This window comes from Lytechinus variegatus, chromosome 1 (assembly GCF_018143015.1).
Source record: "Lytechinus variegatus isolate NC3 chromosome 1, Lvar_3.0, whole genome shotgun sequence".
Taxonomy (NCBI): domain Eukaryota; kingdom Metazoa; phylum Echinodermata; class Echinoidea; order Temnopleuroida; family Toxopneustidae; genus Lytechinus; species Lytechinus variegatus.
In genome coordinates this window covers 39,862,896-39,889,651 of record NC_054740.1, presented here as the reverse complement: position 1 = coordinate 39,889,651, position 26,756 = coordinate 39,862,896, and the positions used below count along the sequence as shown (strand labels likewise).

Here is a 26,756-nt window from a genome sequence, read left to right as displayed (position 1 = left end):
ATGTATGGAATATGTAAATATTGAAAATTCTCCCAATTCCTTGAACTGCTGGGCAAGCCACAAAACCACTTCGTCTTGCCTTGTTAAGCTCTTTAGTACATGTTTTATCACTGTGTGATGACATGAAGTTTCCCACTTACCTTGTTGATCAATTAGTGATTAGGGCAAATGTAAATGTCTCCCTCTCTTGGTAAAATACAGGTTATTCTGTTCAGTTTCAAGGGATGGTTTTCATCCATGCAAGTTTGTTTTGATCCCAGGGGGGAGGGGGCAGTGAAATATGTTGCTGTACACATGCGGACCAAAAAAAATGCATTTATTCAGTTGTGGACCAGGAACGTGCACTTGTTAAGGATATCAAAAACACTGATTTTCAAAAAAAAGGGGGTAGTTTTCAGAGCTACCAAGTCTCACGCATTGTGCGTGAGACTCACGCATTCAGGGTCCGTCTCACGATCTCACGCATGGCACCCATTTAGGGTCCGTCTCACGATCTCACGCATGGCACCCATTTTTCTCACGCATCGGTACCCAACAGAAAAAAAAGAGAAAAAGTAGCATTATTCGCCAGATTATATGACTGGCTGACCGCCTTCGCGTCTAGCCCGGCACGCGAGACGAATCAAAAGTGCAGTCAGCGCACAGCTCGTACGTGATACGATGAATAGCGTGCGTGCATCGCATGGTTTTGAAGCCCATATCTCATGCGCACGCGTGTTGCGCGTGCACCTTTTCGCAACGTACGAGTGTAAGTACTGGCCCCACGTGCACAGAGACGTCGAGTCATGAAAATCTCACGCATTATATTTTTGACAGACTGGTCAATAATCAGTCGCAGGTTCAAACGTATTAAGGGTATTTTTTTTTCCAAAGCTTTTTTAAGACTTAGCCAAACGTATTTAGGGTATGTTTTCCACCCAAACTTTTTCCCTGGGGTCATATTCTGGCGACAACTTGTTTAGGGGCAAAAATGCGTAAATAAACCTGCGAAAAACTTGTTTAGTGGGTTATTTTGCACACAAAGAAAAACTTGTTTAGGAGGTGTGTGGAATTAATTTGGCTACGTGTGTGTACAGCAATACATTTGACTGCCCCCCCCCCCCCCCCTCGGGTTTTGATTCCACTATCATGACCCTGAACTATCCCATGGTTTCAAAATTAGGATAAAAATAAAGAGGTCAGTAGTAGAGATATTCATGCCAAAAGATGATTGTTTTCTGACAATAAAGAAAAAGTAAATGCAGTGTGGCATGTTTTATGTACAAATATTGCACATCTGTGTCTTCATGATGTACAACATACAAACATAGATAAATGGTTGTATCAGATTATAAAAATGTATCTGGACAATGTGTTTTAGTATTTTACAGATATAATATAAGTTCGATCATTGGATTCATGCTTGCCAGCATACAGTTCATACATTTCCTCCACTCCCTGGGGAGCATTGGCATTTGCAGCACACTGGGCACCCATTTAACACCTTTAGACAGTGTCAAAGTGTGGATTGAAGCCTTGCCAAAGGATGATAAATGTATACCAGGAATACAAAGTATTCAAGGAAAAAAAATAAAAGAAATGAGCAAAACAAACAAAATCTGATCTCTTATAGGCGAATGGTTAATAATTCGTTAAAACAAGGTTTCCATGGATTTTCTACTGTTGGTATTCTCCATTTCACATTCATAACTTCTGAGGGTCAGAAATAGATGAGTATTAAAAATTTAAAAATTCATGGTTGAATGATTGGATTTGCATGCATGCATAACTATAGTATTGGACCATCACCTTGAATTATCAATATGTATTAAAGTGATGATTTTTTTTTTCATTTTGTCTTTACTACAGATTATACAAGTCAGGTGTGATCATGGCAGCCATCTTGGATGGTCAGTTCTTTGATTTCAACATGGGGCCCTCAGATAAAACTTATCAGGTAACACTACATGTAGCTTCCAGGGCCTATAATATGAAGTTTAGCAGTTGATCAGTGGGCAGTATTTTCCAGACTCTTTAAAGATTCTCATCAAATGTATTTTAAAAGAAATATTATATAAGAATTATTTTCTTATTGTAGTTAATTCATTTTTTGTCCTTTTATTAATGGAGATTACAGGAGACAATAAATCAGATGCTAAACAACATGAAATAAAATATAGTTGAATTACATGTGTCAAAAGTACAAATAAATAATGATTTATATTAAATAATGATATACTGGTATTCATAAATGTTGGCCGCAAACATGATTGGCAATTTTCAATTGCTGCGCAGCTGGCATAAAGGCTTTACATGTAGCTTATAATGATATCCTGTGGGAAAAATATGCTCTTCTGCCTTACCAAAAGGAAGGGGAATTCATGAATGTTTTTACAAGATCATAAATGCCCATGCCACCCAGGCAATGATACAGATATGCCAAGTCTCACATATTACGTGTGAGACTCATAGGGCTTCTGCTGCTCATCCTGAGCTGAACTCTTCTTTCTCACGAATATATCACAGCCTATTCCATATACATTTTACCCGATGCCTTTGATCTTGTGCCGAGTCACGGAAAATCTCATCATCACTGGTCTTTGAACTTGGCATCTCTGAGTTTTGCTTATTCTTTTATTCCAAACCACCCCCTTACGATCTCCGGACTGACTCCCTTGTCTATCTTGCTGTTATGCAGTCTTCCAGTAGTCCTGCAGTAATTGTACAGATCAACGACGTCCTCCTTACACCTAGTGAACTCCTGTCACCGACCGCCTTAGAATACCTCGCAGAGGAGATCGAGATCAACACCATCGATGAGTTGGCTGGAATCATAGACAGACATGAAGGTGAGTTCAGAAAACCAGGGGATTATTTTTTTAGATTGTCAGCACGGTGTAGGACTTCATTCTTTGACAGTTGACATGGTAACCATAGACCGCTGCTTTTCAAGAAATCAACTATTTCACGTTTATTCAGTGAAGACATCACAGAAAATATTTCATGAAATACCCTCCCCCCCATCCCGTGGCAGTCATATAAAGAGCCGCAGGATTAATTATTTGAATGCAGCAAGCGCCTTTCGCAGCTGGAGCTAACGCCGGGATGATATAGAGTGCACCGTTGAATAGGCAACTAGATAATTGGTGACTCATAAATACCAATAAATAATTTTTTCATTGTTATTTAAAGAGCTGCAATAGATTCAAAGGAGACTCAAATGTGATTGCTCTCAAATTGTGTTATTAAGAGATAAGAATTGAGATTAATCTTAGATGGAGTTGAATCTACTGAAAGAAAAGGCACTGTGGAATGTGGACACTTTCTAAGGTTTGCAGAGCTGTCAACTATTAAGAAAAAGTATTCTTTAAAATTATTTTCATATAAAATTGCACCATTCCACTTTTGACCTCAATTAGTAGGCCTACACTTTTGAGGTAGTATAGGTATGTACACATTTAATACACACATACATGTAGTAATTGCGCAGTGGTGACATTTACATGCCTGACAAGGCGTGCTTCATGCATCACAAAAGTTATGTAGGACCACTAGCGTACCTACGGGGGGGGGGGGGGGGTCACAGCTTTAGGTTCGTATCCTTTTGGGTTACTTTATAGCAGTTGGTCCAGATTGTCTAACACCATCATGGTTAAGCCCAGTGCTTAGTGTTATGATAGTTGATTTATCTAGGTTCAACCCTAGTCTAAACTAGAATTTGAAACTGCACTTCTATGGAATGCTGGGTTTCATAATATTTCTGTCCTATTCGTGACAATTATAATTTCATTAAAATTCATTATATTTTTGCATATTCCCCTTCCAATTTCACAACTCAATATTTAAGACAACTTTTTGCAGCAGGATAATACTAAGTTTTACTTGGTGAATGGGTTGATAACTAGCACTCCATAAAAGTTTGGTACTTAAAGTTGGCCCATAACACGAAACTTGGCAATGATCGTAGAACATTTTTCTACGATTGATTGCATGGACTACAATGTACAATCCACCGCGAAAATCAAGCTTACGATTAATCACTAACCTTTGTGTTATGGGACCCAGGTTTAATTCACCCATGGCTATTAGAATACCACCTACTTGGTTTTACTATCAATTTAGTATAATTTTTGTTTGCACCAGTTATCACTTAGGCTCCGTCTTACAAAGAGTTATGATTGATCCAATCAATCGTAACTCTATGGAAATCCATCATTGCCATAATTTTTTCTACAGGAAAATTTGTACAATGTCATTTGTAAACGAAGAGAAGTACAGCGAATTTTCAAGAAAACAATGAATGCATGAATATACATCATAGTTAGAAAATATCTTGAACAAGCATGGATTTTAGATGTTGGCATCTCTTGCTTTCCATAGTTAGGATTGATCTGATCAATGGCAACTCTTTGTTAGACGGACCCTGGTCTGATATGACCTGGATGTGCCTAGCACGCAGCTCATGTATTTGATCTGCTCTGAATTTGTTTCACTTGTGACAGTTGTGACTTAATTTTGTGGTAATTTTTGCCATCAACATTTGACTTGTATGATTATGATGTTTTAGTATAATGTCCACCGGTTGGATGGTCATATTTTCAATGCATTAATGATTTTCCACTTTATAAACAATTGGTTAATACAAGAAACAATTCAGCTAATCACAACAACTGAAATGAACAGACAATGGATGCATTGTATTTAATACCCCTTTCATAAACCCAATTAAAATGAATTAGGCGGCTAATAGCAGCATCATTTGGTCGTAAAATTGGAGGAGGACAAGAGTTATCCGCATTACTCTGATGCTGCTATTATCCGCATAATAGCGGCATCGGGATAAGATTTTGAGTTTATGAACGCATTTCCAAATAATGCGGATAATTGCCATGGTGCGGTCACAAGGTCACCCTTTTCCAACACAACCGCATCGGAGGGGGCGTGTCCAGTTGTCATGGCGATTATCCGCCTTTTTCAGGACGGACGCTCGTAAAAATAATGCGGCTTATTTTCGGAGTTTATGAACGCAATTTTTATTGAATTATCCGCATTACTCTTAGGCGGCTAATTGGAGGATAGGTTTATGAAAAGGGTATAAGTCTCTAATTCATGGTGATTTAATTCTGGGCATTTTAATAGGGGGAAGTCCTGACAGAAATCTGCTGTAGTTAAGCATACTATGTTATCAAGGACTTTTCCTTTATTTTTGTTGTTGTCATTTTTTGAAGGGGGGGGGGGTAGTAATCCTGTAGAATAAATGAATGGAAATCAAATAATTCATCCAAAATGAAATTCATAAAATTCATACTTTTTTCCTTCCAGTTTGATGAAATCTGAAGCATTTTTTTTTATAGTAAAAGAAAAACTAATGCCTCAAGTTGTATGCACTCTACAGGTAACAAGAAATCCAATGTCTTTTATTTTATGATATCTACTGGCATGTTGTATAGATCTAGGAGTCATGTGAGAAATAGCAGGAAGAGTAAATAAAAAGTATTTAAGAGATTGTTATTACCACAATAAATAGTTCTCATATATCTTCATCATCGAGAAATAAATCAATGATGGGGGTGCACATGCCCAGTTTTTACCCTTAGATTATATATTGCCCCCTCTTTTGGAATGCTGATGATAATGTAGGATTTTTATTTTCATTATAGACCTGTGTGTGTGTGTGTGTTTGTTTGCTTGTTTGTTTTTGTGGAGAAAAGAAGTGTGGCCAATTATAGGAGTGATACCATCATATCAAAAAATTTTCATTGGTCAAAAAATTTGGCCCTATAATGGACCCATGTCCACTATCCATCTCCTGGATCCATCTCTTGTATAAATCCTGTCTCACTCTTCCACCTCCCTCATCCATCTTGCCTCATCCATGGAGCGTTGTGGCCCAGTGGATTAGTCTTCGGACTTTGAAACAGAGGGTCGTGGGTTCGAATCCCAGCCATGGCGTAATTTCCTTCAGCAAGAAACTGATCCACAATGTGCTGCACTCAACCCAGGTGAGGTAAATGGGTACCGGTAGGAAGTAATTCCTTAAAAAGCTGTGTGCGCTATGAACGCCTAGCTTAGCCGGGTAATATAGGAGCGCCTTGAGCACCTAACAAGGTGGATATGTGCGCAATATAAATACCCTATATTATTATCCATCTCCTTCCTCCACCTCCCTCCTCCAACTCCCTCCTCATCTCCCTCCTCAATCTTCTTCATCCATCTCCGCCACCCAATTTCCCTATCCACCTTCCTCGTCTAGTCTGCTATGCAGACTCTGGATAGCTCGTGAGGTGGGATCTCAGTGTGCAAAGCGTGCTGCTGCTGGAAAGGGCGAGCAAGCCAGAGTAGACCTAGTCTGCTACGCAGACTCCTTGAATCAGCTGTGGTACACACACTGCAGATGTGGGTCTACATTTGTAGACTATCCCTCATCCATCTTTCTAATCCATCTCCCTCATCCATCTTCCTCATCCATCTCCCTCGTCCATCTCCCTCATCCACCTCCCTCATCCTTCTCCCTCATCCGTCTCCCTCACCCATCTCCCTCATCCATCTCCCTCATCCATCTCCCTCATCCACCCCCTCATTCATCTTCCTCATCCATCCCCCTCATCCATCTTCCTTCTCCATCTCCTTTCACCACCTCCCTCCTCCATCTCCCTCATCCATCTCCCTCATCCGCCTCCCTCACCCACCTCCCTCATCCATCTCCCTCATCCATCTCCCTCATCCATCTCCCTCATCCACCTCCCTCATCCACCTCCCTCGTCCTTCTTCCTCATCCACCTCCCTCACCCTCCTCCCTCATCCATCTTCCTCATCCATCTCCCTCATCCACCTCCCTCATCCACCTCCCTCATCCACCTCCCTCATCCACCTCCCTCATCCATCTCCCTCATTCATCTCCCTCATCCACCTCCCTCATCCACCTCCCTCATCCATCTCCCTCATCCATCTCCCTCATCCATCTCCCTCATTCATCTCCCTCATCCACCTCCCTCAGCATTCATCTCCCTCATTTATCTCCCTCATCCATCTCCCTCATCCATCTCCCTCATTCATCTCCCTCATCCACCTCCCTCATTCATCTCCCTCATTCATCTCCCTCATCCACCTCCCTCATCCACCTCCCTCATCCATCTCCCTCATCCATCTCCCTCATCCATCTCCCTCATCCACCTCCCTCATCCACCTCCCTCTTCCTTTTTTCTCATCCATCTCCCTCATCCATCTCCCTCATCCACCTCCCTCATCCACCTCCCTCTTCCACCTCCCTCCCTCATCCATCTCCCTCCCTCATCCATCTCCCTCATCCATCACCCTCATCCATCTCCCTCATCCGTCTCCCTCATCCATCTCCCTTATCCATCTTCCTCATCCCCTCCCTCATCCACCTCCCTTATCCACCTCCCTCATCTATCTCCCTCATCTACCTCCCTCATCCATCTCCCTCTCTCCCTCATCCATCTCCCTCATCCATCACCCTCATCCATCTCCCTCATCCGTCTCCCTCATCCATCTCCCTCATCCCCTCCCTCATCCACCTCCCTCATCCACCTCCCTCATCCATCTCCCTCATCCATCTCCCTCACCCAACACCCTCATCCACCATCTCCCCTTTTTTTATCCACCTTCCTCTTCCACTTCTCCCGTCCATCTCCGTCATTAATGAACTGTCATGTGTTTTTTTTTTTTTTTTTGATCACCCGCCATCTTCTGCTCAGAATATTAAACATATTTTCGTTTTGTGAAGAATCCTCGTAAGTCGTTCGTTCTACTGGACTTCCTGTTTACCTTCGTGCGTGAAAACGTAAACAACTTTTTTGGAGCACACACGTGCCAATCAGGGTCAGTCAATGTCCATCCGCCAATAATAATATAGTTCCACCCTTCCTGGCCGGCCTCGACCACAGCGCAGCCCAAGCGCTAGCTGACATCGGTAGATCATTTTTGTAGGTTTGAATTCATCGATTACTTGATCAACTCACCACTCGTCCACTACATTAGAATAAAATTATCGAGTAACTAGATTTTGACAAAGTGTGCCACTTAAGTATCTCAGCTAAATTTGCATAATGCATGCAATGCGCATACCTAAAACGCAAAACGAATTAATAAAATCTTGTATGATAATTGTGTGATATCACCAGCTATCCCAATTCTACCATCCTTTCATCCCAAATAAATGTATGTTGTCTCTCTCTTCCCACCCCCCCCCAAAAAAAATCTGTCTGATACAAAGAAAATAATATCTATACGTATTAAACACAATGAAGAAAATGGCTTGCTAGTTTTGGACTGTGGTTTGTCTCTTTGTTGATGATTTTGTTCTTTGTTATTTGCTGTTTGAATTCAGTTCAAATCATACAGAAGTCATGCAGGTATTGACACAACTAAAATTGTTGGATTTTTCTTTTTTTATTCGAAACACCTTTTTGTTGGGGTTGACTTTTTCTTTAAATCAATTGAGAAATTCGTAAAGACCCCGGATAAAAATAAATTAAAGGCAGATAACACCCAAAATACACAATAAGAATAACCGCATGTATTTTGAATAAAAGCAATCATCATCATCACCATCATCATTCATCATCACCATCATCATCATCATCACCATCATCATCATCATCATCATTATCATCATCATCATCATCATCACATCATCATCGTCGTCGTCATCATCATCCTAATCATCATCATCACATCATCATCTTCACCACATAATCATCATCATCATCGTCGTCGTCGTCGTCATCATCACCATCATCATCATCACGATGGCATACGATTAGGCCACAGGTAAATAAATTCCATCTCTCTATCTAGGGCTTATCTTGGACCATCAGAAAGTTCAGTGGTCGGAACCAATAGTCATGCAAATTATTTCCGGTATATAATACACACGCGGATTAATTTACGCATTACATGACCCATGCTCGCCAAATTTTGCTGCGCGATTTTTTGAGAAAGGCTAGGATCGATCGCCTGTGTGGAATACTTGAGATTTGGCAAATGATAGAAAATGTCGTCGGAAAAGTCAAGAAATTTGGATCTATTGTTGGCAGCAGGTATGTGTCGTGATATTTAATTCTTCTCACATGGTGTGACCAGTGTAAAAAGATTTAATCTCTCTAAACCCTGTTTTTATTTTGTAAATGATCGTGTGAATATAAACACGGAAGTGCTGCCTACGCAACGCTTCATGGGTTATCAACACAACGTGGTTAGCGAAGAAAAAAAATCGCTTCCGGTATTTTTAAATGATTCCTTTTCGCGCAATTTCCATGATGATAGCAATCCGTTATGTTTTTTATGATTTATGAAATATCAAGCATGTGTGGAAGATGAAATTAAAGTGGCCTTTTTAGTTTTGAGCTGTCAATTTGTTCTTAAACTCCGTCCTGTTTTCGCCTTTTTTTTGTAACGAGTCTTTGTTGTGGTACCCACACACACGCGCGAACCAGGAAGTGCCATTGATACAACGTGCATTTTATCAGCAGCTGCTCGCTGCACTGTCGAGGCATTTGTGCCAGCCCAGGCCATGGGCAGAAGCTTGTTCAAATTTCCCATCGCCTTTTTCGCATTCAAAATATTCTTTATAAAGTTAGACCATATTTCATGTTAAGTCATTAAAGGGGGCCTTATATTATAGATCCTTTTTATTCTTCACTCGTAATATAGATCTTAAATTGTAAGAAGGGGCAATACCTGGCTTCAAATTATGATTTAAACACATGATTGATGGAATATCATTGACTATGACCAAGCAAAACTGAACATTTCATCATGATCTCATTGGAAGCTTGATTGGATGAGGAATAACTAAAGTTGTGACATTCTAAGTTTTGCATTTTGGTAAAACAATTCTATGAATGCATTCAGAGAGTTGATGTCAATAACAATGTCGTACGTGTACCATTACCAGTAATCACCACTTATTTTGTATTTTATTTTATGAAATTCCTTTTTTTCTTCCATTTATCGCAAGAATAGAAAATAGGCCCTATACCAATGTTGAAATTCATTTTGTTACAAGAGAGACATGCTTTCACACATGTATGAAAATGTGAAATAATTATTTCCAGGCAAGAATTTTTTGTTTGGGGGGAGGGGGGGGGGGGAGTCTGGGCTTACTGGACATCTAAATCTGCAACATTGGTTAAGCTTAAACACTGAGAAAAATGGGGATTTCCAGGGCTATTTTGAACATTTGGGGGGCTAAATCCCCCCCAGCCGCCGTGTGCAATTATTTCCCTGATCATTTCATGTACAATATAAAAAAAATGTGAAGACATGACCTGTAGCTCACCTAATTGTGACATTTTCAAAAAATATTGTCATTAACTTAAAAAATCAATACATGTACATGTATGTGTAATTTAACTATTTTTTTATCTTGTAAAGTTCTGTAATTTCCATGATGTACATGTAATCCAAACATGAACACAAATTTTTTTTTTCTATTTTTTGCAAAAAATTGTTTTATATGCATTGTTTGAAATTCACAAGAAATATTTGTCAACCAATGTTTTTACCGGGTGTTATATTTTGTAGTGCTCTTTTATATTGTAAACCACTGAGATTGTAGTTTTTAAATTTTGTTTCAAAGCTCATTGACAAGTGTTTTCCCTGATGCAGGATGACATGCATAAGTATTATTGTAGAAATGCAAAAAAAAGAATACAACCTACAGTAGCGAGAAGTTAAAGAAAAGAAGCCCATTGTTTCATCTGGAAATGATAGTATTATATATGCTGTATGTAGGCCTACTAGTATTTATGAAACTACATGTAATTGTAATAATAACTCAATTCATCCGGCCCGAAGGGCCAGATGAGCTTGTGGCATGGCGTCCGTCGTCTGTCATCCGTCCACAATTTAAAATGCTTCTTCTTTGCCGTTTCAAGTCTGATTTAAATTCTGTTTGCCTTATATGATAGCACTACATGTACAGTTGTAGGTGGGGGATTCAAAACTTCTACACAGAATTTTGAAACTCGTTAGATATATGCTAATTTATGCGCATTTTTCGAAATTCACAGAAAATGCTTCATTTATCGATCGATTTTTAATTTTTTGCTTCCATCTGGTAGAGTTTTATGAGGTTCACCAAACTTTTACACAGAATTTTGAAATTTTGACTAGAACAATATTTGTGCTAATTTATGCAAAATACATTTATGCATATTATTAAAAAATTCACATTCTTTATTTGTTGACCGATTTTGAGGTTCACCAAACTTTGCTAATTCTAATGCAAAATTCATAAATCCCAGAAAATGCCTCTTTATTTGTTGACTAAATTTTTTGTCTCACCTGCGAAGCAAAGTGAGACTATAGGCGCCGCTTTTCCGGCGGCGACGGCGGCGGCGGCGACGGCGGCGGCGACGGCGGCGGCGGCGTCAACATCAAATCTTAACCTGAGGTTAAGTTTTTGAAATGACATCATAACTTAGAAAGTATATGGACCTAGTTCATGAAACTTGGCCATAAGGTTAATCAAGTATTACTGAACATCCTATTAGAGTTTCATGTCACATGACCAAGGTCAAAGGTCATTTAGGGTCAATGAACTTAGACCATGTTGGAGGAATCAACATCGAAATCTTAACCTGTGGTTAAGTTTTTGAAATGTCATCATAACTTAGAAAATATATGGACCTAGTTCATGAAACTTGGACATAAGGTTAATCAAGTATCACTGAACATCCTACATGAGTTTCACGTCACATGACCAAGGTCAAAGGTCATTTAGGGTCAATGAACTTTGGCCGAATTGGGGATATCTGTTGAATTCCCATCATAACTTTGAAAGTTTATGGATCTGATTCATGAAACTTGGACATAATAGTCATCAAGCATCACTGAAAATTTTGTGCAAGTTTCAGGTCTCATGATTAAGGTCAAAGGTCATTTAGGGTCAATGAACTTTGGCCGAATCAGGGGTATCTGTTGAATTACCATCATAACTTTGATAGTTTATTGGTCTAGTTCATTAAACTTGGACATTAGAGTAATCAAGTATCACTGAACATCCTGTGCACGTTTCAGGTCACATGACCAAGGTCAAAGGTCAATGAACTTTGGCCGAATTGGGTGTATCTGTTGAATTACCATCATAACTTTGAAAGTTTATGGATCTGATTCATGAAACTTGTACATAAGAGTAATCAAGTATCACTGAATATCCTGTTTGAGTTTCAGGTCACATGATCAAGGTCAAAGGTCATGTAAGGTCAATGAACTTTGGCCATGTTGGGTTTTTTTTGTGAATCTCTGTAAGTTTATTGGTCTAGTTCATAAAAAGTGGACATAAGAGTAACCATGTATCACTGAACATCTTGTGCGAGTTAGAGTAGTATTCAAAGTCAGCACTGCTGCTCTATTGAACCGCGTGATGCAGGTGAGACGGCCAGAGGCATTCCACTTGTTTGTCATTTTAAGTCTGATTTCAATTCTGTTTACTTTAAATGATAGCATTAGGTGGGGGATTAAAATCTTCTGTATACAGAATTTTGAAATTTTCAGTAGAAAATTATTTATGCTAATTTATGCAAAATGTATTCATAAATCACACAGAATGCTTCTTTATTTTTTGACCAATTTAGATTTTTTTTCTTCCATCTGGTAGAGCTGCATGAGGTACACCAAACTTGTTCACAAAATTTTGAAATTTTGTTCAGAAAATTATTTATGCTAATTTATGCAAAGTTTATTCATAAATCACCCCAAAAAAATTCTTCATTTATTGATCAATTTCAATTTTGCTCATTTCTTTGCTTTATATGATAGCTCAAGGTGGAGATACAATATTTCAACAAAGAATTTTGAATTTATTCAAAACTAAAAAAAAAGATACTTTTATTTGTTGATTGATTTTGATTATTTTTGTTCCATCAGAGAGCTACATGAGGTTCACCAAGGTTCTACACAGAGTTTCGAAATTTTGACTAGAAAATTATTTATGCTTGATTTATAAGAAATTTATTCATAGATCACAAAAAATGCTTCTATGTCATTTCTTCATCAATGTCAATTCTATATCGTCAATTTATGTCACCAATATCATTCACTACAGAGTCAACTGGGCTGAAATTAAAATTGTGTTAAATTTTGTTGCGAGATGCTGGATGCTAGTTTTAATTTGGTCCAATTGCCAACTCGTCTATGATCATTTGGTCTACAATGAGTTCATCCAGTAGTCATGGTCTAATTACCATTTCGTCCACTCACCATTTCGTCGAGTAACCAGTTAGTCCAACAGCCATTTAGCCCATATACATGTACCATTTGGTCTATTTAAACCAAGTGTAAATTGGGCAAAGTGAATGAAAATAATAGGAATATTAGACCTATTGGTTATGAGACGAAATGGTCATAGACCAACTGGTGATTAGACAAAGTGATGATCGGACCAAAAATCGTTTTAAGACGAAATGTTGAAGGACGGAATGGCATTAGACTAAAGGAAGGTAGACCATGTTGTGAGTGGCATTTAACCATCTACATGTATAAGAGGGGGGAGGGGTACAGGCTTTTGCTCATGCTGACACTGTTGTGAAAGATCTTCCCCTCATCATTCGAGAAGCTCTTCAGTTTGCACATAGTTTAATCGTTACCTCAAGACACATCTAGTCAATGCTCCCTACTCCTATTGTCATTTAATCCACAAGTTAAATCATTTTTCATTGCATATTGCACCTTGGGCACTTTGGCGCACTATAAATCCCATCAATTATTATCATCATCAGGAAATATCTTCACTTTGGTGCCTTTTGTTGCTTTGTCAATATAAACAATAATTGTCTTAAAAGCATACCTCTTCAATAAAGTAACAAATATATACAATCTTTGCCTTTTTTCTTTTTTTTTCTTCTCCAGTGAAAGCATGCGACAAGTCAATGAGCGAAGATGCCCAGCAGAAGCCTCATGAGACTATAATGGCTGCTCATGCGCTGTTAGACATATCACCAACCAACACCGGAGACGACAAGAAATTCATTACTGTAGATTTCATCAAAGGTGTGTGGTAAATGCATCGGTTTTATGGTTTTGTGAATGTAATGATTTACAGTATATTCTGGTACAAAGGGAATTCAAGATATGCAGGTATCGGTTTGGTACACAGAGTAGCATGATTACAATTGTTCCTTGAAATTTTAATGATAGCACAAGTCAAGTAATCAAACATTGATAACAGTGGCAGTACCCATTTGTTTAAAGCACTGTTCAGAATATATAGTGGATGTTTTCTGATGTCAACTCAGTTTGGATGTTAAATTGTAGTTCATATTCATGACAGATATTTAAGAATTCTAATGATATGTTTGCATTTATTGTGGTTGGCTATATTTGACACTAATTTGAAAAAGGAGTGTGAAAAGTTAACTTAACAAATGTTAACAAATGAAGTTCTTATGATCTTCCCGCTTTCTCCTCTTCTCCGCCCCCACCCTCCTCCCCCCCCCCTCACTGGAAGCATCGCATTCAATGCCATTATCAGAGCTGCCAAGTAGTACTGAAAAGTGAGAAGAATACTGATAGTTTCATGTAAAATACTGATTTCTAAGGTTTCAGTTGTATGTGTGGTCCTATGGTATTTTTTTGAAATACTGATTTCCTCACCGAAATACTGATTTTCAGCTTCAAAAATACTGAAATGTTCCTTTTCAGGTTGGCAGCTCTGCATTATATAAAGAACTTGATCCTTTGTTTGTTATCTTGTAGAAGAACCACCTGCCAGTCCCCTGCCAGAAGAAAACATTAACCCAATCACTGCTGATGATCCTGATGAAGATGATGAACTGAAGCATAGAGTCTCTCACATCCACCTTGATGAGGAAACTATGAGAGGTAAGAAAAAAAATGTGTTAAAACTGCCAAATGGCCTACACCTGCTTATTCTACAGTATACAAATAATGAATGTTTATGAGTGCAATGGACAGAATACTTCATTCGGTGAAAGATGAAATAATGATCCATTCAACTCAGCTACGTCTCATTGAATGGATCATTCATCAATTGCCTTTTCCGTTTCAGAAGATCTTAAATTCCATTCCAGCATGTCAGAAAACAGAAATTCCTTTTTCCATAGACTTTGTGTACAAAAAAAAAGATCAATCGAGTGAAGTCACAATGTGTGAATTATCATGATTGTAGCAAAGTGAAATCGTGTTTTCTCGAGTTTTGTGGCCATTTAATATTCGTATTTTTTTGAGATTTTTGAGTAATTTCTGTTGCTTTTCTGTGTATTTTGAGGAAAAATATGTATTCCGTGATTTTCCGTTTGAAATGCTACTTTCGTTTCAAAAGGCCCTTTCCGTGAATTGCATCCGTTTTCTGCGATCGTGGAAAATAAAAAAGGTTTAGACTATGTGGTGTACAAACTGTTTGATTCAACCCCCCCCCACCATTTCCCAAGAATCTCACTAAATGAAATTGAAATACTAATTTTGGTGTAAATATTATTTGTGTAATTTCTAGCAGTCGTGTTTGAATTAAAAAAATATATATATATCTATTTGGGGAATATGAATGGTTCTGCAAGACTCAATCTTTTATGGAAGTGATTATTTCATAATTCACTGACAATTGTTTTCTATTTCTACCTTCATTTCCAGAGCTGACACAGAAGGGTATGGCAACTCCTTCAGCGGAAACACTCAATACCCTTATGCAAGCAACGCTAAGGCAAAGTAAGTACAATCATGAATTCCAGAGTCCTACCTTCTCCAGGGGAGCATTTCAAGAGACAAATAACGATTTTCTTTGACAACTGTTATAAGCTACTAAAATCCTTGCCTCTGATTGGCTCAGAACAATGGGTTCAGTGGAAATCACAGACTTACTAATCAGATGTGATGCTTCAGATGCTTTCAAAAAAAAAAAATCTGAGGGGGGGTGGGGGATTATATGAACTATAAGGATTTTAACTGGTAACTGTTATAAGCTACAGAAATCCTTGCATCTGATTGGCTCAAAACAAGTTGGTGAGCATTACTGAAATGATGCTGGAGAAACACTTTCCAGGGAAACGGCTCCATCATACATGTACCAATTAGTCATTTTCATTGACAGTTGTTGTAAGCTACTAAACTTCTTACATCTGATTTACTTAGAACAAATAAGTTACATGTGCCTTTTTCTAATACTTGGTGCTGTCAGTGTTTTATGCAACATTTCGTAACTGCATGCAGACCCAAAATTGCACAAAAACATGAATTTGTGTACAAATCCAATGCAAATAGAGTTTATAGCCAAAATTCATAAATGTATCATTATTTTTCCTTTTACTGATTAAAATCAATTAATTCCATCTTATTTATGCTCCAAATAAAGTCCCAGACAATTTCCATTGAAAAAGCAATAAAAAACAGAAAGTCGAAAAACAAAGAAATACATAAGAAATTTAGAAAACAATAAAATACATAAGAAAATGAGTGCGATTTTGATTTTTTTTTTACATTTGATCAGAATCATATAAAGTGTATGTGTACCAAAAATTAGTTCTTTAGGGGCATTATTTAGTTAATTAAAGCAAAATTTTGATTTTACGCATAAATTAGCATAAGTAATTAGCAATGAGATTTTTCGCAGATTTTGATCAGATAGTAGTTTTGTAGATTATGCCATGGATAACGCGCATGCCAAGTTTCGTCGCGATCGATGGCCGATAACATAAGGGGGGCTGATTCAGCCTCCACCCCCCAGTCTGCTTAGGCATCGAAATAGCCCAGTCTATTTAGGGTTAAAACAATACAGATAGGTTGTATGCAGTATATTGTGGACAGTATGCAGTCTTGCTCACAGATGGCACATCATAACTAGAGTTTATTCCATGTTGAAACAATTAATCTTTAAAGGCCATGGTGTTTCTTTCAGCTGGCTTGCAACTAAATTATATGCATGCTTGAGTTGAAATTCCTATCTGGGCATCGCTCCTCTTTTAGGCATGAAGGCAAATTGAATTCCTTTATCGTAGTGACAAAGCTTTACAGCTGAATGTCAATGATTTCAAGGCTATATTACTAAAAAAACAAACACATTGCAGTATCTTTCTGTAGTTTGATGAAAGGATATAAGTATCAAGAATATGTTCATTTCCTTAGTGCCGATGTGAGTTCAGTCCCCTTTTAGAGGATATATTTATGTAGACAGGTAATTTGTTTTTCTGTACAGTAATACTCACACTCAGATGATAGACTGTATATGATGTGTAAAATTTCTGTATTTCTTTTGACACAGCGGCCGACTCACAACAAGTACTGACCGTTCCCACGTCACAGTTTGCGTTTGAACCGCCATCGGATCACAATATTGAGATGAGCTATGAAATGAACCTTGATACAGATCACCATCACAACCACCATCATAAACACCACCATCACCATGAAGGAAAAGAACAACATAAACGACATAAAAAGTCTAAAAAGAGTGAGTTTGTCTTCTTAACCTGTAGATATGATTTGACTGTTTTATTAGAAATTTCTTTTATTGGATTTCACTATGTTTATTGTTTGTTTATGCCACATATTTTTTATTTGGTGGTCATTTCATTGGATTCTGTACGAACTCATTTTGAAATCATTACCACAACTGGCATTTATCTTTGAAGCTTCTCCAATGTTTCAGATTTAGCCAGTAGGTTGTGAAAAGTGATCCTCAAAAAAAAAGGAGGGAAAAATTTGCCTGCAGAACATTTTGTTTTGTATGCTCCAACGGTCCACCCCACATAGATCGTTACGGGAGGCAATGTGTATCAGGTTGTCTATCCTGTTTCTCTTCTCCTGATTGGAATAAATTATTTGTTAATTTATTTTTTTCATATGCTGGCTTGTAGTTATATTTGGTGAAGAATATATATTTTTTAATTTGTAGGGGTGTAAGAGTTCAGATTTTTAGCTGATTTCATATTTTGGCTATCCTCTGTGCAAGAACATGAGCTCTTTCTAATTCAGACTTTTTCAACACTCTTCAGCTTTTTTCCAGATCTTTTTATTTGTGACCACTCACACCCCAGAGTTTGGTGAAGCTCGAGTTCAGAAGGGGGCAGTAATGCTCCACTCTGAAGTCATTGACCCCTCCAAAATAGCACTTTTTTTCAGATTTTTTGTTTATTGTTTTTTGTTTGTTGTGTAAAGGATCCTCAACACAATAACATACATGTATTGCTTGACATAATATCTGATCAGATCATACAAGTATTGTACATGCATGTTTTGTTTGCCAGGTCGAAAGCCAAAGATTAAATCAGAATCACCTCTCCAACTGTCAAACGGTGGCATCAGGAAAAAGGCAAAAGATGGTGAGTAGTATCAGTTAATCGTTCTGATTTTATCAACTAAATTTTATGGACTGGTCAGATATGTGTTAACCCACTGTAAGATATTATGTCACAAATTTACATGTGCAACTTACACAAATTAATGTTGGAAGAGTTGGATATGTACAGATTTCATTTGCGAATGTTGTTTAGTGTGCTTCAATATTCTTTTGAAAATAGAAAGAATATTTATATTGGATGGCTCAGAATGGAATACCAGAAATATTCCAAGACTTTGGGCACTCATCTGCGAATCGCAGATGAGTGGAATATTGACCCTGACAAGTGGAATATTTCTGGTATTCTATGAAATGAAGCCATTCAATATGATTATTATCTATCACACACCCCTCCCCCCAAAAAAAGAGGGAGGCATTTGATTTAACAAGTCATATCACTTATCAAATTATTGCATCTTCACTTCATGGGATCAATTTTGGTCGTTGACATGCGACTTACATACAGTTCATTGTGACGTCATTGAGCGTAACTGTGATCTATGGTACACGTAGCATTGCTTTCATTGTTGTACACGGTGTATGTTTCACACATTCGCGCGTGCGCACTAGACTGTTGAATATGGTCTCATACTCAACGGCAAATTTTGTACAGGAGCCTATGGGATATTGGTCGGATTTCAGTTCTTTTTAGGGATACACTGATTTTTCGCTTTCCACACAAGCCTACTTGTTCCAAAGGTTTAATTCCCCTTTAAGCTTAGCGACTGATTATGATGATTGATAATACATAATAATAATTGTAATAATTCATAGAAATCGGCCCCACTATTAATTGATAAGCTTTTTGTTACCCAGCCCCGCAGTTTAGTCGTCCAGAAATGAAATCATAAATATTCAATTGTTTTCTTCCCGTGGGATAGCACACACCACGTACCTGTGGGAGTTCCTATTGGAGCTACTTCAAGACACTGAGACCTGCCCTAGATTCATCAAATGGACAAGCAGGGAACAGGGTATCTTCAAACTGGTCGACTCCAAGGCTGTATCCAAGTTATGGGGTCAACACAAGAACAAACCTGACATGAACTATGAGACAATGGGTAGAGCACTCAGGTAAGGTTCTCTTCATGCCTCAATAACAACAGCAAAATCCAGACCTGGGGGTCTCTCACATAGATTTAAGTATGACTTATAAAGTTGCATTTAAATGCTGATGCGCACATGATATACAACGCGCCATCTGATTGATGGATACGCGGTAGTGTTCGTCCTGTGCACATGATCTAACCAATGTGGCGATGTCTTCTATGCCGTATGCAACTGGGAAAGTAAGTGTGACTCTTAAGTCACACATATCTTTGTGCAACACCCTCCAGACAGAACAAAGTTCTGTTATTCCCAGTGACATATCTAAGTTAAGAGTGACTTTAAGAACGACTGTTGATCCTTTCTTTTGGTAAATAACATTCACCATTAAATGTTAATTTTTGATTATTTAGCATGTGAGAAAGGTTGACCAGTCATTCTGGCAGTCGCTCTTAACTTCCGAATAGTTTTGTGAAACATCAACCAGGGCTCAAATGAGTCTAAGGCCATACAAGGCCAAATATTTGTAGACTTGAGGCTGACTATTTATTTATGATAGTAGAAATTCTAGTTGTAACAATCTCTCACACACACACATACACACTTTCTCCCCCCCTCTCTCTCTCTCCTCTTCTTTGTCTTTTTTTCATTCCCAACTCTTCCATGCTCATTTCTGGCTCGACAGAATTCATTGTTTTATGTTATTTGGCTGCATGTATTTTTAATTTAAATTTTGGTTTCTCATGATGGGGATAAATGTTGTTATTTAATACATGCACCCCCAACATGATAAACAACCTTCCTATGTGCTTTGATATTTCGTATGATGTAGAATTTGTGCAAATTGAGTCACTATTTTGATATTGATTTTATTTTTATGTAAATGATTGTAAAGGGTAATGCAATTCAGCTTTTCAGCTGCTATAGAAACCCGTGTTGAAATATACCATTTTAAATTTTAAAAAAATAAATAAAAATATGCATGCCGTTTTAGGCCTGTTACCCTGCAGTAATCCAGTGCATGTGACCCATTGAAAAGGACATTTTATTATTGGTGCCTAATTTTTAATGGCTGCCCCCTGATGGGCTTGCCCCTTTGAATTCTTATTTCGAGCCCAGCCATATCATTGGTCGTTTGGCGTTTCTCTCGTTGGTATATGAAATCTACAAAAGTACACTAATTTTCAAATCATTTCTTGATAAATACCACTCAAATAATATATTTGTTTCATTTTCTTTAGGTACTACTATCAACGGGGTATCCTATCGAAGGTTGATGGACAGAGGCTAGTCTATAAATTCTGTGAGATACCAAAGAACATCCGTGAAATCGACTGCAGTTGAGGTCTTCGGCATCACTGACAATCTTCCATTCATCAGCTTTGTGACTGGTTAAAACATTATTACAGAGATTCCAGATTATATAGAAATATATGAATATATATTAGAGATACTTTATAATATTTGCTTGAGATTGCTTATTCCATTTCAACCGAACCGATGGGCAATGGAAATATTTGTTTTGATGAGTATTCGACGCTGTAGTGCAGTAGATGACCAAACTGGATTTTCGCCAATGGTGGCAAGGCCGAACGAGGAAGATTTGATTATACATGCACTGTAATGTTTTGGAGCGGTTGAAGTCAAAAGCAACAATTTGATAATAGTGATTTGGGGTATATACCTCGCACATACTGGTATCTACCTTATTAGGTGTTCAAGGTGCTTCTGTATCACCCCTGCTGAAGTAGCCTCCCGATTCAGGTGTTCACAGCTTTTATGAGGAATTACCTCCTGCCGTTACCCATTTACCTCACCTGGAATGAGTGCAGGCCGGGAAGTTATACCATGGCTGGGAATTGAACCCACGATCCTCGGTTTCAAACGCGAGAGTTGGAAACGCCAGACGACATCGCTCCAAAGCAATAATGACATGTTTCATCCTGCCAAGCAACGAAGAGAGTATGTATGACGGCAAAAGAAAGCATGGGTGACTCGACTGACTTGATCTTCCAGAAACATCTGTCACTCAGATTTGAGAAAATGTCCATTTTTGAATTTTTGGAATAATTTTCAGAATTTGAATGAATTCCCAAACCCCATATTATGCATTTTGTATGAACACATGTTTTTTGTACATGTATGTTGTCTGATTGTGCCAAGAAAGGGTAACATCATGGGAAGTTACCTTCCTTACTACATGATAAGCAATACTGATCATCTTGCTCTGTATGGGCTCTTGATGAAATTTCTTACATTTCGGAACAGATTTTAAAACCATACCCCATATTCCAGGGAATAATTTTACTTCTCAAAGTTGATTAGCATTTGTGGTTGTTAGAGAAAAGCTTTCTGTACAATTCTATGTAAAAGAATAGCTACACAAGTGAAGTTTTGTGTAGCGGTCATAAAATTATGTGGAGCAAATTGCGATGCGATACCAGGAAAATTATTCCCTGTATTCAATATTTACATAGCTTGAACAGGGAACTACATATATGCTGTATGTCAACATCTGATGACCATTTGATATAATCATGTCATTACCCCTACTTGTAGCAAAAGTAACAATTTACTGTTGTAAATCCGAACATTGGTATGCAACCATTGATTGAAAAGAATTTCTAACATGTCTTTTTCTGGAGACTTGCAGTCACCGTTTCAATTATTTTTATTATTATACTGAAGAAAGTGTATGAAGATGAGTGATATGGCTTAGAGTGAGATAAATCATTTGTTTTCTTTACCTTAGAGTTTGCCTTACTGACAGTTGATTTTTTTTTTTTTGGGGGGGGGAGCTACATCACCTTTACTATTACATCTTGACAATATATTCTTTTCATTTAACCCTGCAAAGAATAACTTTTTGGGTTGTACTTTCTTAGGGGATTTTAGTATCAACGTGCACATGTATATGACATCATTTGTTATAAATGCAAAGAATTTGGGTTATGGTTGGAGCAATTTGAATATATTTAACTCTCAGTCATTATTCTCACGCTTTAAATTTTTTTAAATACTGTCTGTATGAAGGTGCTATGATAAGATATCAAATGTAACTGTAAGACCCTCAGTTTCTGTTAGCTTGATTGATTATTCCCCCCTTGCACAACAACTTATCTATTTAGTGATCTGTTGAATATCTCTCAGGACTACATGTATAACATGTCGGTTTCTAGTGTACCATATTCGAATATTGTCCATGTGTGTATAGAATTTTGTTATGTATTTCTTCCTATTATTGCAATACTCCTAAAATACTTCTAACTCCTGACTCTTAGTCTATTATTAAAGGCCTATTTAGACCCATTTCACAGCCAGAGGCCCCCCCCCCCCCCCCCCAGAGTCTGCTTCCCCTCTTTAAGATCTTGGCCCAATGCACCAATGTAATAATCTATAATCAATCTAAAAGTGTACAGTAAACGCTTGAAAGTGAAAACAGAGGTATGCTCAGATTAATTGGAAAGTGCAGTGGCTCATTTTGTGTAGAGAGTCTCTGTGTGAGACAAATAATTTTGAATTGCTATTCACGTTGCAAACTTATTTCACAAAAATGTTAAGGGGAGTGCAGAATCCCCCCCCCCCCCTTGGGCCTTTTAGGGTTAAAAGATATACATAACTCTCTACTGGAAATTGTCAATTGATTGTGTAGCACGGATGTCAAGGGAAAATTAACCCATAAAGAATGTAGTGGCAATAACTTATTGGTGTGATTTGATTAGATTCGGGCATTAGATATGTTAGTAAGGGAACAAGACAAACCAGTTTCTTGCCAAAAGAACTGTATGTATCAGTTCTACCTCACACAAGGTTTTACTTGTTTTCCCACTTTACAGTTTGCCAGATTAAAAAAAAAAGTTCTTTATGCAACATGAATTTGATTTGACTCCAAGATAGTGTAACAGTCTGTGCTTTATTATGCTTGTGTGAAGGGGACCATTTTACATGAATCATCATTATGGCTTTATGGATTTGACACTGAAATTTTTATGTACATTTTGGGGTAATTTCACAGGAATGTAGAAAAATTCCTAGGACCTTTGTTCATACAAAGGAAACAATAAAAAATTGATATATATTTTTGAATTTTGTGTGAAGATTTTCAGTGTACCGTAAATTTGATAAACAAAACTCATTTCATTGAACTCATTTGTAAATATTCCATGATCATTTTTTTAAAGATGCTATTTTTATTCACAACATTAATTTTGTAAATTTGTGTAAATTTTGTTTATTTTATATTTTGCTACATATTTTTCTTTCATCATCATAATTGGGAGTTGGGAATTAGTGGGTTAGATGTATTTTTCTGATTTCTTTCACTGGAGTTGATAGTCTTATCCCATTTACTTGGTAACCGCAGAGCTACCAAGTCTCACGCATTATGCGTGAGACTCGAGCATTTTGGACTCTTGTTCATCCCCTCAAATCTCTGTCTCACGCAACTATCACAGCCTATCCCCATATACATTGTACACAATGTCTGTGATCTCAGATTCACAGAAAATCTCATGCATAGCTGGTCTTTGAACTTGGCATCTCTGTAACAGACAAAAACAAAAAGGGAAAAGGGTCTTCTGAAACCCATAATTAAAAAAAAATAGCCCTCATAAGGTGTTGAAGATCGCATGTAAATTGCAATTGGTCTCACTTTAGTATGTTTTGTTTTTGATGGACAGAAATAGATATTTCCAAAACACAGAATTTCTTTTGATGTACGTGTAATTTGAAAGATTTTTTTTTTGCAGGAAGAATTTGTAATAAATTACAAAGGTACATTCCATTCTGCTTTTTAAATCACATTTTTAGTTGATACAAGCCTCAAATAACTATGGAAACGCACCAGCAATACAGACTGGGAAGCAGACAAGTATCCCTCGATAATGTAGTGAACATTACTAGAATATAGCGGAATATTTTCTTCTCAAATAACGCTTGTACTCCATTGTTTTTGTCATGTATGCTTTTATATTTTTACCCTAGCCCTAAGATAAATAAATTCACTGCCATTGAGTTTGTGTATGAATATGTGTAGCTGTTTATGCACTTGGAGTATGCGAAGGATGAAAAATATTTATTCTGTAGGATAATACAGAACAGGAAATAAGGTTTCATTTGAAATATTTTCCACTTGAAATCGTTTATGCATAATAAATCTTATTATTTATCCGTAATCAAATAATAATGTAAGTCTGAGGATCATCTTGGATAATTTTAGGTCAAGGGCACATGTTGCAGCACAAATGGAAACAGACTTTTGGTAGATTAAAAACATGCAAGAAATCCTTTGAACTTCAAAGAATGTGTTCATGCTTAACAAACAAATTCAGATTCCCCCCCCTTTCATTCATGGTAAAGTTGTAATAACATCCACTATCCAAGATCCCTTGCACAATGGAATAGAATTTTACACATATTGAGCAGTTTCAAGTCCGGTTTCGGTGTTCGTGTTGGAAGCACAATTTGGATTGTGTTGCCTTCATTAGCTCCCAAACCTATTCTGAGTTTAATTTAGAAAATGATGCAGATCACAATATTACTTTCTCTACACCTAGTGACTAGTGAGTGACTTTTCAGGACCAATACCAAAAGGTCAACACTTAACTTGAAATCACCCATTATGCCTATAGATTCTGCTTGTTTGAAAAGATGACGGTTCCAACCACTGAGATCCCTACATTCATTTGACTCTACTGTATTGGAGTAGAGGACAAGAATATGGCTTTTTGGTCCATATTCTCCCGGGGGGGGGGGGGGGGGGGGCAGTCAAATATATTGCTGTACACAACGCGTGACCAAGAAATTTCCAAACACCCCCTAAACGATTTTTTCTCTGTGTGCAAAATAACCCCCTAAACAAGTTTTTCGCGGGCTTTATTTACACATTTAGGCCCCTTAACAAGATGACGCCAAAATATGACTCTCTCATTTGGATGTAGCTGGCTCGTTCATATAATTGTTTTTGTTAAATGAAGCGAAATTTTGAAATGTCAACTTATTTTACATCCGATTTTGAGAAATTTTCAGTGTTATGCTTGTTGAATTTTTCTCTTTTTATTCAAATCAAGTTTTTGTTGGGGTGGACTTGAAAATTGGTGTTGTTGATGCCCTTAATGAGTCCACGCGCGGACCGTGTCCAAAACTGATAAACACCCCTTTAAATGCATTTTTTGGTCACGCATGTGTACAGCAATATATTTTACTGCCCCCCCCAACCCTGGCATATTCTGTACTTTGGTTGAGTTAAAATCATGATCTAGTCCGTCTAGATCAATGTCTAACCAGGGATTTGGGAGGTCCTCCCTCTGGCTTAACCGTGGATAGCCACTAATATCATCACTACATCACTTCTGTGTGGAAATAATAACTATAATACTTTACTTTGAGTTTGCCTTAGAAAGGAACCCATAAACCTAAACATCAAATGCATCTTTTTGGCTTTAGCACAACTTCTGGCTTGTAATTAAGTTATCCAGAGTTCAGACTTATGGGCCAAGGAATTCATTTTTTTTTTCTCACAATATCTGCCTTTTGACATTCCTTTCTATATTTGTTCATTATGTATATGTAATGTAAATGAAGGGTAGGCAGTGAGTTTTCTAAAAGAAACCCAAATGTACAGTGTTGAAATGATATGTTTTATTATTAAATGATATGAAAAAAAAACCTTCCCAAAGTTGTATCAATATTTGTGTGTGAAATGTGAACACTTAATTAAGTCAATGAATCCTCTTAATATGATTTATCTTTATTTATGATTTTTAACAAACATTTGATGGTTGTTTTTGTTGGATTCTGTTTTTGTTTGTGTGTGTGTGTGTGTGTGTGATACTTAATAATGCATTGGCAACAAACAAATTTCAGTGCTGGTGCTTTTGACTTCCACTAGGGAGATTGCTGCACATGAGACAGCGAGCAAAATTACAATTTTGTCTTCTCAGGCACGAAGATCATATTTTTTTCATTGGTTGCACTTTGCACACATTATGATTTCTTTGTGTGTGATTGGCTACCTGTTGGGGCTGATGTCCTTGTGTGCTATATATAATATCTCTCCTGAGTCTCGTATCTTGCATCTTCATTTGTTGGTAAAAATGAAATGCGGGAACTTTTAATTGACTTCAAATTTCGGACACTGATGCAAAACACAAAATATTGAGAGTAAAAATACTATGATCCTACAAACTAGTTCCACAAGGACCTCTATCTTGTCAAAGCTGACAATTTTCTGAAAAGTGCAATTTTGTTTTGAATAGTGTGAGGGCAGAGTAGTGTTGCATCATTGATGCAAAGCATATTTTAAAAATATGAAAACATGGCGTTATGTTCAAAGTTCAGAGTAAGATCAAGGTGGTACCAGTACTGTATAATAAATCAAAGCTAAATATTTTAAATTTTTATTTTTCAAATCAGC

The 26,756-nt window shown here is 37.4% G+C and overlaps 1 protein-coding gene across 3 annotated transcripts in view; it reads left to right on the top strand.

Annotated features, from left to right (window-relative positions):
- LOC121413873 (ecdysone-induced protein 74EF-like) overlaps positions 1-22,849 on the top strand; it is a 33,199-nt gene extending 10,350 nt beyond the window's left edge. For 2 of the 3 annotated variants that reach the window (XM_041606862.1, XM_041606853.1), the window contains exons 2-10: positions 1,849-1,936; positions 2,678-2,828; positions 13,855-13,995; positions 14,701-14,826; positions 15,595-15,669; positions 17,219-17,407; positions 18,204-18,278; positions 19,177-19,369; positions 20,584-22,849. In XM_041606862.1, the coding sequence (XP_041462796.1) occupies positions 1,871-1,936; positions 2,678-2,828; positions 13,855-13,995; positions 14,701-14,826; positions 15,595-15,669; positions 17,219-17,407; positions 18,204-18,278; positions 19,177-19,369; positions 20,584-20,686 (1,119 nt within the window). In that variant the 5' untranslated portion in view covers positions 1,849-1,870 and the 3' untranslated portion in view covers positions 20,687-22,849. Of the gene's footprint in view, positions 1-1,848; positions 1,937-2,677; positions 2,829-8,910; positions 9,042-13,854; positions 13,996-14,700; positions 14,827-15,594; positions 15,670-17,218; positions 17,408-18,203; positions 18,279-19,176; positions 19,370-20,583 lie in introns of those variants that run through there. The other variant, XM_041606870.1, reaches the window with a different exon arrangement.
- Positions 22,850-26,756: the final 3,907 nt, after the last annotated feature.